Here is a 15,254-nt window from a genome sequence, read left to right on the forward strand (position 1 = left end):
TCTCAACCTCCCTTTCCTTTTAACTCCAAATACTCAGTTTAAAATAATTAGTTATATTTGTTTTCTTCCCTTCATGATAGCCTCCTACTGCTTCTTCATTGACGTGGAGGGTCTTTTTTATATGAGAGGTGGACAGTACATCTTGTAAGCAGTGAGAATTAAGCTTTGTAAGATATCCAATCTGATTATGACTTTACATTCCAATCAGGTTCAAACTGTTTTTTCAGAATCCTGCTTTCTTTGAACTTTACTTAAGTAAACACTCTCCTTTCTTGATTTATTCAACACAACGAGATTAGTCGACGGCAGGTGCATTGCTGTTGCTGAAGGTTCTGTGAAGCTTGTGTAAAGAGCTTACAGAAAAACCCTGAACTTGCCTTGTTTTTGTTGTTGTGTGCCTTCTGGTTGTTTCCAACTTAGCCGAACCTATTGCTGGGTTTTCTTGGCAAGGTTTCTTCAGAGAAGATTTGCCTTTGCCTCCTTCTGAGGCTGAGAGAGTGTGACTTACATAGGGTTACCCAGTGGGTTTCCATGGCTGAATGGGGATACAGACCCCAATCTCCAGACTCATAATTGTACACTCACTACACCACGCTGGCTCTACTTAGAAGCAAGCCTTATTCATTACAATAAGATTTTTGCAAAATTGATGACTGCACACTTAATTCTGAACTATAGTTAATGAAAGTAAGGCAACATCAGTGCTCAATTAATTCTTACATGCTTTATATGGATAATATTAAATTGCTTTTAACAGTATATTAACAAAAAGAAGAAAAGTTACAGCCAGTGCTATCAGCCTTATAAAAACATCCAAAGCCCACGATTTTGCAAACATATACAGATTTTTACAAGTACTTCTATGTAAACAGAAATGGCAAGATTTATACCAAAAAATGAAACTGAATTATCTAGTATGCTTTCTAAGTTTTCTAAGTTTAAAGGAATTTTTCTTTTAAAAAAAAAAAGACTGGCAACTACAGTAATAAGTGAAAATATTTTCAAAGTAGACTTTCTCTTTGATAATTACTTTGAGATTTTTTATTACAAACTTAGAAGTAAAACTCTGGCTATTTATTTTCTCAAAACACCCTTAATGTTGAGATATTAAGCATACAGATAAGTGTTTCCTGAATATACTTTTCAAAAAAATTAAACACATCTCCTCTAAACTGAGAAATAAGTAGATTTTCTTTTCTTTAAAGATATATAGAATTCTCTAAAGCAAGGCATGATAAATACATTGTACAGTGGCACATACCTTGGAATATTTAAATAAATAATTAATATTGTTTTAAACAGAAAAACAGATACACTGCATGACAAAATCTTGTTCCTAGTTACGATCACTGTCAAAATATCCATACTGACTACTGTACACTGACATTATTAAGAATGCAAATTCACCATATTCAAATTTGTGAGTTACCTACAGGTACCTACATCTACATAGAATCACATGTGTGTTTAGAAGGAACTTTTAAAAGTGCATCATGTTTATGGAACACACTTCAGAACATCCTCAATCTTCATTTTCCCTTAAGATGCTTAATTAAAATCTTTTGTTCTAAAAAAGGCAGAATTCTGTTTATTATGGACAATTTAAGGTGCTTGCTTTGTTCTCCTGCCGAAAGGTAGTGAATGTGAGCACAGAAGTGATAATTTACAAATTATTCCAGGGCATCTTTGTAAAGTCTCAAGCCCATGACTTCTTTGAACATTCACAGAACCGGCTCTTGCTACCACAAGCAGCTTTGGAATTGCACCTATATGGGTAGCCAAGTCCAACCTGGGCCAGCCAGTGCCCTATGAACAATTTTCTCCATTGCTGAAAAGTCTGTCTCTTATTTAGACATGATCCAGCTACAAATGAAAGACAGCTCAAAGAAGAGGGCAAAGGAATGGATTCATTTCCACCATTTTCTCAGCTTCTTTAACTTCAGTGTGGCTATTCTTCTTGAACTTGTAACTCCCTGGAATTGGGAAGAAACAATGTAAAGATTAATTTCCATCTGAAATTCGGTTAGGTGGAGAATTCAGACCTTTGGAGAGTTCCTTTACAAGGTTGTGAGCAGTTTTTATAAACAAAACTCAGTACTGGTTGACTAAGTAAATGGACACCTCCAGTCTCAAGCTGCTGGCTTATGGAGATAAACCCTTATGTTGTGGATTGCTCCTCCAGTCATCCAAAAATAAGCATTCATAGTAAGTCCAACCTCTCAAACTAACCCATAGTTGGCTTAAAATATGGGAAACTGAGAAAGCATTAAATAATTCAGCAACAGGCTCCCCTTGAAACAAGATGAAATATCACTTGGATCCGGGGTGGGCAACTGTCAGTGTTGGTGGGGTGTGATCTTGGAGGGCCACAACCCTATGCCAGAAAGCCTGGATCAATTCTTTTAAACAAAAAGTAGGCCCAAGGTATGTCAAATTTGGCCACCCACCCCCAGGGAGCACTGGGAACAATTAAAATACTTGGATGTTTTGCACTTTCTTCTCCCTATTTGTTGCTTCTCACATATACCCCTTCAATGCAAGATGAGTCTTGGGATTACAAGACAGTACTGTTACTGGGGATGAGGCAAACTCTTGTCAGTCATGAAGTGGCCATCACCATCACATTGTCAACTATCAAACCCTAAAACAGAATCGCTTTGTTAATGGAAGGTGCCTTCACTGGCTGGAATCCTCTTAGGGATATACACAGATGTAAATGCATACGTTTTTGAGGAGGTAGGTATTGCATCATCTGTGGATACCGCCAAAAGACCCTAGTGAATCTCAGCAGATGTCATCAGTCTGCATCTGGCTACTGTAACACAGCCAGATGTTTCTACTCGATGTTATCCTCCCTAAATCTATTAAAGTCACAAAAAATCCATAGGAATAAAGGGCAATCTAACTTGGTCATGGAAATACATTATCTTAAATCATCGCTGCTGACTTCAGTAAGGCTCCATAATACAATTTTTCTATGGTCCCTTTTTGGGCAGGGATTCATTACTCTACATTGCTAGAGCATAGCAACATTTATGCAGTTTGCATCTTCAACTTTGGAATGCCATTAATGTTGTTGTGTGGCTTCAAGTTGTTTCCAACCAATAGCAATCCTCGGGTTAAGAGTGGGTTTGCCAGTTACTTCCTCTGAGGCTGAGAGAGTGTGACTTGCCCAAAATCACCCAGCAGCTTTCCATGGATGAGTGAGGATTCAAACCTTGGTCTTCCAGAGTCTAACACAGATGACAGTGAAATAGTGTGTGCTATTAATGGCACAATGCCAATTTCAAATAGTGTATTAATTGCTGTAGTGTTTGAGAAACCTGTATGATATACCATGTTCTATCAACTACAGTTGAGGAAAACAGAACTATTCCATTTTCTGCCATTAAGAGTTCAGCTGACATTGTCTTTCCTTGAACTCTCTAGCGATAGCCTTTCCATTTGCCTGATAGATTAGAATTCCAGGTGGTGATTTTGAGGAGTGTAACTTAAGGTAACTGGACTTGCTTCTGTCATCTTCTTCCTCATCCTTTTTGCCTGGTTCTCTCTCTTTTTTTAAAGATTGCAAAGAATTATACAGTACTACTATATTTTTAAAGTACTCTGGGAAGAATGAGTTAAAATGCTTTATGCTTTAAATCATCTCCTACCTGAAAGTAAAACTCTGCAGGTTACTCCATAGTGTCACTGAAAGTCAGACTGCAAACTGTCTTGTCATCTCTGCTTGACAGACCTTCTGAAGATGATTGTAGAGGTGAGGTTATAAACCCTCTGTATTGCTTACTTGATTTAGTTAATTTCTTAAGTTCATTAGCAAATGAAATGCCTTTCCTTTTGTCATCTCGACCTGTCTATAAATAAAATAAAATAAAGCAACAGAGATAGTCAAGGGAGAAGGAAATGATCAGCTTGTTTCTTTGCTCACTGTATATAACAGACTTAACAGCAACCAGAATTCACTTATGGTGTACCATGCACACACACACATGCGTGCGCGCATAGCACACACACCATGTGCACATAAGTAAAGAAAGCATGTGGTGGTTGAAATACTACATTGGGCTGGAAAACCTAATTTTTACAGCATAGTTCTGCTGGTCTATTCCTTCTGCCCCTGAGAGAAGCAGTAAACTAGCATATACTAGAGATTCAGGAGGGTGACATCTGTTCTCCTCTCACTTTTTTGGAACTGCAGACAGATGCTGCCCTGGCCCTTCTGGCCTTCCCTATGCCAACAGCCCCCATGTCTTTGCTCCCAGGATTCCTGGGAAAAAGAAAGACATCTGGAGAAGACAGGTACTTACATGAGCATCATGCTCTTGCTGACACAGATGCTGGCAGATTTCCTTTGGAGGTTTTTTTATTTGCAGAGGATGGGGGAATTGGTGCAGCCTGTTGAGGGTATGAGTGAGATGAAATTGGCCCTTCTGCCAGGATCACTTCTGCCACAGCATAAACGCAATGGATAATGCCTGCATCCAACCCAAGTTATTCAGGCTGGAATTCTGTAGGAGCTGCCAGTTCAGCTTCAGAAATCAAAGGTGTCATTATCTCAACCACTCATGTGGATATTTGTGGATTTTAGAATACAGTGCATCCGCGTTATGTGCAGGCGTGCTTTACGCGGTCTTGAGCGTATGTGCTCAAGCCACGGGGACTACACGGGGCGGAAGGGGTGGTGCGTCCCATTCAATTGAATGGGTGCGCGCGCCCGTGGCGCCCCGTGTGCCGCCATGCACGAGCCCCATTGTTTCCTATGGGGCTTGAGCATAGGCAGAATTCGCCTTGTGGGGGGGGGGGGGGGGCGGAATGGATCCCCGCGTAAGATGAGGGCCGACTGTATTTTGGTTTTTGGAATTACAGATAAGGGAGACTCAAACATGTATAGTGTTGTGAAAACTGGATAGTGAAGAAAGCAGAAAGGAAGAGAATCAACTTATTTACAATGTGGTGCTAGGAGAGAACTCTACAGATGCCATAGATAAACAGAAAGCTAAATAAATGGGTCTTAAAGCAGATTCAAGCCTGAACTCTCACTAGAAACAAGGATGACTGTTCTGAAATTGCTGTACTTTGGACTTCTCACGGGACCATGGGATCCATTAGAAAAGACAATAATGCTTAGTAAAGTGGAAGGCAGTAGGAAAAGAAGGCTGCATTACAGGTGGATTGACTCAAAGAAACTACAGCCCAGAGTTTACAAGACATGGGCAGGGCAGTTGATAACAAGGTGACTTGGAAATAATCTCATTCATAGGGTCATCACAAGTCAAAACCAACTTGATGGTAATTACCAGTAGTCCTGCAGAGGCATTTCACCAGTGTGATTTGAGGCTGTACTAGTCGTTCTAATTTGTTCCAGCTTACTAGAACTTGGTGGGCACATGTCCAGCCTTCATCCCACTCCCATGACCAGCACAGTCATGGAAAAGCTCCCAGATGAAAACTGGATCCACTGGTGCCTGCACAGGCTTGATCACATCTACTCTCCCTCTCTGGCAGCCAAAAATCTATGATACATACAGCAAATGCATCCTCCTCTGATGGCTCTCAATCATGGTATATACTGTTACTGAACTAAAATGGTAAAGCTTATCTAAATTCTTCAGGAATTTTCTTACCTGAACCTGTTCTTTAAGTTTAAGGATAAATTTCCCAGCTCCCTTCCACCTGTTCTGAGCCTGAAACACACACTCTTGATCGGAAAGAATCCTCTGAGATGTTTTGGGTGTTGAGGACTTTTTGCTTGCTGGATCTTTTGTCACTTCTTCCAAGAGGACATAATCATTTGGGTTGGGATTGTTCAGAATACTGTAGGAGTATTTGGCCTTGCATAAAGTCTATTTAAGAGAATAAAATTGAGACAAAACCAAAAGCTACTTAGCTTCCATTTATATATCAGGCAAATCTCATCTAGTGCAAGCTGAAGAATATGTAGAATAAATGACTGAACTATTAATGTGACAGTTCTCCACAACAACCACTATATAATCCTAAACATATTACAGTACAAGGTTGATGCTGTGGGTAGAAATGTAAGAGGACCTGACATTACTTGGAAAAGATTCTTGGCCAGTGGCTATGGGACTGAGTGAGTACACAGTTTAATGACCAGCAAGACACAGAAACAGACCATTTACATGGCTGGCTTATCCTTTTTGAGCTTCAGGCAGGTGGTCAAACTCTGTATTGCTCCATATAGCTTTTGATTTAAAAATCTTTTAAATGTATTTTTGAAGTTATATACAATGGCCAAAATTCTGAAACAGGAGACACAGTTACAAAAGTAGCTATGATGGTCTCCTGTTTGCCTGGCCCAAACCCACCTTTCTTCAGTGGTGGTTGGTCAAACGCAGCCATTTCCTGGCTGATGGAGAACAGGGAGCAGCAAACATACACCCAACTCTTCTAAAGCTGGACACATAATAATAGGCATCTGCAGGAACCTCCAGCGGTCCTATGGAAGTACCTGGAGATGGGCACTTGTCTGTTTGCCTCTCTCCACCAACCAGGAAATGGCTGGATTTGGGGAATGTTCTGAGAAAAGGTGTGTGTGTGGAAGGGGGGGGATTTTAGCTATTGTATGGTTGATAGTGAATTCCAACTTCTGCAATGACCAACAAAGGGGATTGTGATGTCCTATGTCTGACATACACCACTGTAATTCATCAAGTGGATGCTAGCCATTATATTAAAAAAGGTAGTGATGTTAATCTGTTTTAGCATAAAAAGACATAAAGAATTCCAGTTAACTAATTTCCCCAGTTAGTGTCAAAGGTGTCTTTTATGTCTTTTAATACCTAATATTGTAAATTGCTGTGGTGGTTGGAAAATCTATTCCTGTAACAAGAACAACGACATCAATCTTCTATGGACTCTTCCATCTTACCAGAAGTCAGTGTGGTGCTTGGGACATGGCAGTCCTGAAGCTATGCACCCTACCTGCTGGATGACATCCTGGGCTGTGCTGAAGCGAGGAGCTTTGATGACCGTTCGTGGCTGTTCTGGAGAAACATCATGAACTTGCACAAAGAAGCTGTCATCATCAGAGCTAGCAACTGTATCATCCTTCTCTTCCTGAAAGAGATTTCTCCTGTTCAAGCTCTAGAAAAATATGAAGGGGGAAAAAGGTTTTTGAAAAAAAAATGTTTTATAAGGGAAGCGGTTACATTATTTAATAGGATGCAGATGTGTGTGCGTTGTGTGCTTCAAATCAGTTCTGACTTATGGTGACCCTAAGGTGAACCTATCATGGGGTTTTCTTGGCAAGATTTGTTCAGAGGAGGTTTGCCACTGCCTTTCCCTTAGGCTGAGAATATGTGACTTGTCCAGGTCAACCACCAGGTTTCATGGCTGAACTTCTCTTAAATATCTTCCCTTCTTGCAGATCCTAATGGTGTAAATGTATTGCTTCTGAATATAATATGACATGAAAAAATAATAAGAAGCCACAGATGGGGGCCAGGCCAGATCAGTTTTTCCCCTATTTGCACAGTGCTAAAAACAAAGGGAGGATGGACTTCTTCCTTTCTTCCCTATGCCTCCATAGATGGCAGATGCCTTCCCCTAAAATTCACAGTTCAAATGACAAAAGTTCAATGTATATGCTTTTCTGGGTAGAGGGGGTGGTTTATGTGTGGCTAACCATTTTCTTATGACTCAATGTTTCATTTTCAACTGACCAGAATGCCTTTCAACACACATCCAGGAGGCTAATAGAAAGCATCCACATATGAGGGTGGTGGTGGCATGCCACACATTGGTTTCACAGAAATGCTTAAGCAGGGTCTGAAGTGTAAAATGCAGCTGATGTTAGCTTCTATTCTCAACAGACAAAACAACAGCTTCTGTTTTATGTCAATCTTCCTGATCAGCTAGTTGAAAAATAAAGTAAAAAGATGATGGAAGCAATATACTGAAAAAACTATAAAAGGGTGACAGAATCAGTCAAAGAAGAATCTTTTGTCAATGAACCCACGGTTTTAGAAAGGGAAGTCTCTCAAAGCACTTGGGAGAAATAAATCATCAGAAACAAATGGCATATCAATAGAGCTGTTTCAAGCTACAGATACAGGACCCATTAAAACTGTAACTAAAATATGCCAACTATTATGGAAAACAAAGCAATGGCCCACAGACTGGTAATTTTCAATATACATTCCATTCCCCCCAAAAAGGGGCATTGGAGATTGCAGGAATTACTGGGCCATTGTATTAATCTCCCATGCAAATAAAGTGATGCTCAAAACTTTACAACAAACACTTTTACCATCTATGAAGTGAGAAATGCCAGATGTGCAAGCTGGATTCAGAAAACAAAGATGTGAGTAATCACATTGCGAACATATGTTGAATAATGGACTGCAGTAAAGAATTTCAGAGGAGAATCAGTCTATGCTTTACAGATTATAGCAAAGCCTTTGATTGATTTCGTTGTTACAGGAGCCCTGGTGGCGCAGTGGTTAAATGCCTGTACTGCAGCCACTCACTCAAAAACCATAAGGCTGCGAGTTCAAGACCAGCAAAAGGGCTCAAGCTTGACTCAGGCTTGCATTCTTCTGAGGTCGCTAAAATGAGTACCCAGAATGTTGGGGGCAAATTAGCTTACAGTTGTAAACTGCTTAGACACTGCTTAGGCGGTATGAAGCGGTATATAAATGAAGCTTGTTTATTTGTTGGTGTAGATCATGAAAAATTAAGGATAACTCTAAAGGAAAAGGGTGTGCTACAGCACTTTGATTGTCCTGATGTATAACTTATACTCTGAACAAAAGGCCACTGTCAGGACACAGTAAGGAGAAACAAAATAATTTCCTACTGGCAAAGGGGTCAGGGCAGGGCTGTATTTTATCACCCAATCTGTTTAATTTATATCCAGAACATATCATATGGAAAGATGGACTAGACTTGGAGGAAGGAGCCATGAAAATTGGAGGAATGAACATCCACAATTTATGATATGCAGATAACACTATACTACTAGGAAAAAATAGCAAAGAGTTAGAATGATTACTGAAGACAAGGAAGAAAGTATAAACCCCAATTTGCAGTTGAACATTACAAAAACAAAAATAATGACTATAAATGAATTTCAGCAGGGACCAATGTGAGCTACTATATCCAGAAAGAAAAATGAAATTCACAAATATAGGGTGAATGACACCTGGCTAAAGAAGCACATGTGAAAAGGAACTAAGGCGGGTTACAAACTGCCATTAGGGACGTCCTGAGGATGTCCCAGTTTGGAAAAGGGGCGTCTCTTCAGTCCGTACAAAATGGCAGCACCCTGTTCATACGGGCGCCGTCATTTTGACGTAACGGACGCTCTGCGTCCGCACGTGGCGCACCGGAAGTGACACCGTGAGTGCACCCTTTGGCACTCACGCCACCTCTTCCGGGGCCTAAGGAGCGCGATTTCCGCGCTCCTTCTCTGCAGCGTCCGGGAGCCACGCCGTTTAAAGGCTGCAGCTCCCGGACGCTGCAAGCGGCGGCGGAGCCAGACCACCGCTTTTCAGCAGTCTATAACCCGCCCATGAGTCGTAGTAAAATTCAGACTAAACATGAGTCAATAGTGTGAAGCAGTGGCCAAAAAAGCCAATACAATTCTAAGCTGCATCAATACATGCACAGTGTTTAGGTCAAGGAAAGTAGTAGTGCTTTCTGCTTTCATCCGTCCTTATGTTAAATACTGTCCAGTTCTGCACACCACAGTTGAAGAATGATGTTGACAAGCTGGAAGATGATCAAAGGTCTTCAAACCAAGCCTTATGAAGAACAATTTAGGGAGCTGGATATGTTTAGCTTGGAAAAGAGAAGACTAAGAGGTGGCCTGATAGCCATCTTTAAATATCTCATGGGATGTCAAACACAAGATGTAGTGAATTGTTTTCTGCAGCTCCAGAGACTAGAACATGATCCAATGGATTCAAATGACAAGAAAAGGTATCCCACCTAAACACTAGGAAGAACTTCTTTACTGTGACAACTATTTGTCAATGGAACAGACTACTTCAGAGAGTGGTGGACTCTCCTTCTTTGGATGTCTTTAAACAGAGGTTGGATGGGCATTCTTCCGAAGTGCTGTAGTTGTGTATTCCTACATGGAAAACGATTGGAGTGGATGGCTCTTGCAGCCCCTTTCAACATAGAATAATAGATTCTATCATTCTTTGACTTACATAACTTTAACATGGATGATGAAGACATCGAAATATTCCAAGCGCCCATCTGTGTCAGGCCATAGTTTGTCTGGTATTTTCATTCCTTTTGTGTAATTTTCAACTTGTCAAAAATGAACCTGGCCATTATTCCACTCCTCACACATTTAAGACTAGATTTTGCATGCTCTATTCCTATATATCTAAACTAAGGGGCTGAACAGACAGCCCATTCAAGGATGGCTTTATACCACCCCTGGAAGCACTGGGCTGGGGACAAGGCAGCTGCACGCCATGCCCCCAACCCAGTGCAAATTGAAGCTGTGAAACACAGCTTCTATTTGTGACCTAGAACAGGTGCCATAATCGCCGCCAAGACTTTCTCTACTGTGGCTCAATCATAAACCAAAATGGAGAATCAGAAAACGCCTACAACTTAGAAGGGCAGCTATGAAGGAATTTGAATACCAAAGTCAGGATTGTCCATGGCACTGCACTTCCATTTTCAATATGAGTTCCCATTGTCAGAGAAATGGCTGCTGCGCGAAAGCTTTGATGATGGGAGAGGAACGGGGTCACAGGAAACAAGTGTGACTGGCAATCACACCATCACAGTTTTTGGACAATTTAGCCACTTTTTAGCGATGGTAAGCCTCCGTGTGATAATCTCCTATATATAATTGTGAAAGTTGGATAATGGAGAAAGCTGACAGAAAGAATCAACTTGTTTGAAATGTGGTCCTGGAGAAGGTTTTATGGATACCACTGATTGTCAAAATGACCAATAAATGGGTCTCAGAGCAAATTAAACCCAAACTTTCTCTAGAAGCCAACATGACCAAACTGAGATTATTGTACTATGACCATATTATAAGATGGCATGATTCATTGGAATTATTATTAACATATATTTATAGAGTGCTACAAAGTTTGCACAGTGCTTTACATAGTAAGATTATAAAGCTTGATAAAGTGGAAGGCAGTAGGAAAAGAAGAAAAACACATTAGAGATTGATAGAGTCAATTAAGGAAGCCACAGCCCTGAGTTTGTAGGATGTCTTAGAGGTCTTCCATTCATGAACTCACCATAAATTAAACCTGACAAGATGGCAATTAATAACAACAACACAGTCGAAGTTCAACCTTCTAAGCCCCATTTGACTTCAGCTGGAAAGAAGTGCATGCACTTTACTGTTTTAATCAATGGGACTTAGACAACAGCCCATTTCAGACATTCATAACAAACACAGGCTTGTTAGGAAGCAACCCAACCCAGAGCTATATTCTGATTTCCTGGTGAATGTCTTCCATGATAAAAAAAAGTTTGCAAAGATGCATTTGTCACATCTGGCTTACATTTGTAAGATACCCACATAACTGTTAGAAAGTTTGATAAAGTCCCTTGATGAGCTTAATATATGTGTTTTCCAGATGTGACCATCAGCCATGAATAAGTCATCTGACAAGAGTTAATAATAAAACAAAAACAGCTAACTCAGTGGTCACATCCCGCAGAAGGTTCTGCATCAATTGGTGGGCTTAAGTATGCTTGCTTAATTCTGTGTTGGCTCTTGGTCCGTATGCATATGAACACAGGACACAATTCTAATTATAAAGGCATTCAGTAAGGAGCAGAGCAGAACTGCTTGTTATAATTTATTATGGGCATTAATAGACATTCTCAGAAGAAAAAAAAACCTGAATGAAAGATCACCGTTATACCTCTGTCCCCCCAGCCAATGTTTGGTTGCAGGGGTGTGCCCCACTACCTTCTTGTAGCCTTTCAATGTTGGTGGAGGGACAGGCCATTCTTTCTTCCTTTGGTGCGCAAGGGCAGCTGGACTACCCTTGGGTGCACTTTCCCAGCTGAAAGCGATTGAGGATGGAGCTGTGCTGAGGACCCTCCTGCAGCTGCTGCTGTTAGGCACTCAAACAAAAAGCTGGAGAGAAAGAACAGTTTCTACCTCTTCCCCAAGAAAATTCTGGAAAGGCTAGGGAGTATGTCTATACAGTTATAGCAGTCTGACACTGCTTTAGATGTCTTGTCTTTATCCTATGCAGTCCTGGAATCTATAGTTAGAAAGCTCTAGTCCACTCTCCTGAACAATAGCATAGTATTTTTCTAGCAGCCAATTCCATGCATTTTCCCAAGCTACAAATGCCAGGATTCCCTAGGATGGAGCCATGACAGTTAATGTAGCACCAAGCTGAAACAATGTGCAATGCTGACATAAGCTTAGTCTCCAGTGGCATGCTAACTGGATCTCAGCCATAAAGACATATTTTAAACAGTGCACAAAAATCTACCTTAGTAATACTGCTGGGCAGCGCTGCATTACTTCCTTTCTTAAAGCTAAAGTTAACACAAATAAGTTACACTAAGCCAAACAATTAACATGCTTGTTTTGTCACTCTCCTGATACTATCAGCAAGCAATATATGTCAAGGCAAACAGACTCACTTCCTCACGCGTTTTAAAGAGGATTCTTCCAACATAACCTTCTTCTGGGAACCAGCTGTTCAAGAGCTGGACAAGCTCCTCCTCAGGACTGAGCACTCTCTGGAATGGCGGCTTCCTGTACTCATTCCTTTCTTTAGATATAAAGCATTTCTCCTCCATCAAAAAATAATCTGTGGGATACTTTCCAATACCTTTTGTGGTGGCCAAAATCTAAAGCAGAACCAAGATAATAATTAGAATGGCAGAACGTTGCATGCTTAGTAACCTGATTGCGTTGACAACAAAAATCCTTTATTATTGATTCATCTGGCATATAGTAAAACATGTTTTTGCTGTATTAACTATCCATTCAGGATAAATTGCCTGGGGCTATGTACTCTATGAGCAGTGGACTATTTCAGAGGCAAATGCTATTTAATCTTATTGCTGTCGGATTTGGCTTGCCAGACCATTTATTCATAATCCCAAGACAGTAGAACATTTTCCCACTGCTGGAACAACAGCCTCTGTTGAGATAATCAGTTGGAGATTTTTCCACTTATGAACTTAGCCCTTTTAGCTTTTATTCTGCATTTCAGCAATGTTTGAGAAAAAGAAATTATGTACAAAAGCCAGGCTCTTGTGACAAGGGCAACCAGCCTGGCCCATCATTCAGAAGGCCCCCTTCGTGACAGAAATAATAATTCTAATAAGAACATACTGTCCAACTGAAACTTTAAAACAATAACAGAAGATTCTTTATGGGAGGCCTAGCAAATTCACTTTCAATCTATACTAAAGGATCGGCATTAATCCATTCTTGAAGGATTTGACCTGCATTATAAAGGTTTTGGCTATAAGCCAGCTTTGACCTTTAACTCTGCAATGCAATTTAACTATGAGGATTAACTGTCATACAGTGTGCCACAGACACAGTGTAAAATGGGACCTAGGCATTTCACATCAGCCCATGTATTAGGAAACTGGGTATGCCACAGACAAGTGTGCTGAGGGGGCAGGAACAGGTCAAGGTAGGAGTGGGTCCACATAAGCAATATTCAGAGAAATTCTATTTAGGGAACTCTTCTCCTTTGACTAACAATTTCACTGGGGACTTTGGATTTGCTGATGTAACAAATGGGCTGAAAAAGAGCAGAGAGCATACAAACACACACATGCAGCAGAACAGATACATATTTTGCAAGAACTGGAGAAGTTATTTTTTTTTCAGACTACAACTTCCACAATCTCCTATTGACCATGCTGATTCGTTGGGAGTTGTAGAGCAAAAGAGTTACTTTTCCAAACTCTGATATTTTTACAGATTCAGGTTGCTGAAAGCCAACAAAAACACTAAGGTATAGATTAGGGACCTGTGGCCACAGTGCATTGTTGACTATGTCAGATCCAATGTCTGGATGAATGAAATGTGCAGACTTACTTGATGCAGAAGCTGAGCTGCTGTGGTTCCTTGCCTAATGGTGAAAAGTGTAAAAGGTTCTGGACCTGGAACTCCATGGATGGTAGCTTTGTAGAGTACAGCTGATTTTTTCTCTGGCGTGCTAAACCGCTGTTCAAAAGAAACATGTATCTTCATTATTTTCTTGCTGTTGTATTCTATATTCGTATTTAACAAGCACTAGCAAACTAACTTACCCAGCAAGAACAAAAACAGATAGCACCAGAGGCTGCTGCTGATTTCATATCACAGAAGTAATGCATCTGCTCTGAGTTTTATTTCAGGCTTTAAAGGAGCTATCCAAGGCGTTGAACCCTACCCAGTTGATAGCATGCCCTTTTACCTGCAGGTGGCTGGACGTACCCTTGCTCATCACTCAGCTCTCCAGTACCTTGAAAATTCTTTTGATGGAAAGGCTGCATGGCTTGAAAGGTAGGTGTTTGGGGGAGATGTAGCTACAATGCATATGGTTATTAATACATTTTAATATTTTAATGTGTAATTATTTTAACTTTTTAAATTGTTTACTTGTTTAACCTTTATATTTATATATTTTAATGTTTTTGAACTGTTTTTAAATTGTACTATTTTAAATTTTCTGTTAGCCACTTTGAGGAATATAATAATAATAATAATAATAATAGTTGTTGTTGTTGTTGTAAGTCTCCCAGTGCAGGTTTTCAACCAACATTGTCAAATAACTTCCATATTATATGTCTCTTAAAGATATATGCCAGGCTCAGGAAGCCAAAATGATAAGTCAGGAAAGCCTCTGGGGTAAGTTTTTATGTCAAGAGTTTGAAAGCAAGGGCTGGACTTTGAATAGTGGATGAAAGAAAGGCTGAGACACTCAACAGCTACTGTACTTTGATTCAGCCTTTGGAAATAAAATAAGCAATGACTCAGGAGCACTAATAAAAATAAATACGGATGAAGAAAAGACAGAAGGCCTAAATAAACTGAATTAGTTGAAATTACTTTTTCAAACTGATAACTCATGGGGAACTGGCAGAACTCCAGGAGACTGGAAAAACACAAATTCAATTGCCTGTTTAACAGCATGTAAGGGCGAGAAGAAAATATGACTCTTTAGGATGTATAGTGTATGGACAGATACATCTGGCTGTTTCAATTTCTATTTTTTCCAGTCTTAAATTTGGTTTGGCTCAACCCAGAGATTTGTTTTAAGTTTAAT

At 40.2% G+C, this 15,254-nt stretch overlaps 1 protein-coding gene across 3 annotated transcripts in view; it reads right to left on the reverse strand.

Moving 5' to 3' along the window:
- Positions 1 to 705: 705 nt before the first annotated feature.
- PLCE1 (phospholipase C epsilon 1) overlaps positions 706 to 15,254 on the reverse strand; it is a 196,888-nt gene continuing 182,339 nt past the window's right edge. For all 3 annotated transcript variants that reach the window (XM_042456837.1, XM_042456836.1, XM_042456838.1), the window contains 6 exons: positions 14,042 to 14,170; positions 12,622 to 12,831; positions 6,946 to 7,107; positions 5,625 to 5,843; positions 3,654 to 3,854; positions 706 to 1,973 (listed from right to left, as the gene is read on the reverse strand). In XM_042456837.1, coding sequence (XP_042312771.1) covers positions 3,675 to 3,854; positions 5,625 to 5,843; positions 6,946 to 7,107; positions 12,622 to 12,831; positions 14,042 to 14,170 — 900 coding nt within the window. In that variant the 3' untranslated portion in view covers positions 706 to 1,973; positions 3,654 to 3,674. The remainder of the gene's footprint in view (positions 1,974 to 3,653; positions 3,855 to 5,624; positions 5,844 to 6,945; positions 7,108 to 12,621; positions 12,832 to 14,041; positions 14,171 to 15,254) is intronic.

This window comes from Sceloporus undulatus, chromosome 3, assembly GCF_019175285.1.
Source record: "Sceloporus undulatus isolate JIND9_A2432 ecotype Alabama chromosome 3, SceUnd_v1.1, whole genome shotgun sequence".
Classification (NCBI taxonomy): Eukaryota; Metazoa; Chordata; class Lepidosauria; order Squamata; family Phrynosomatidae; genus Sceloporus; species Sceloporus undulatus.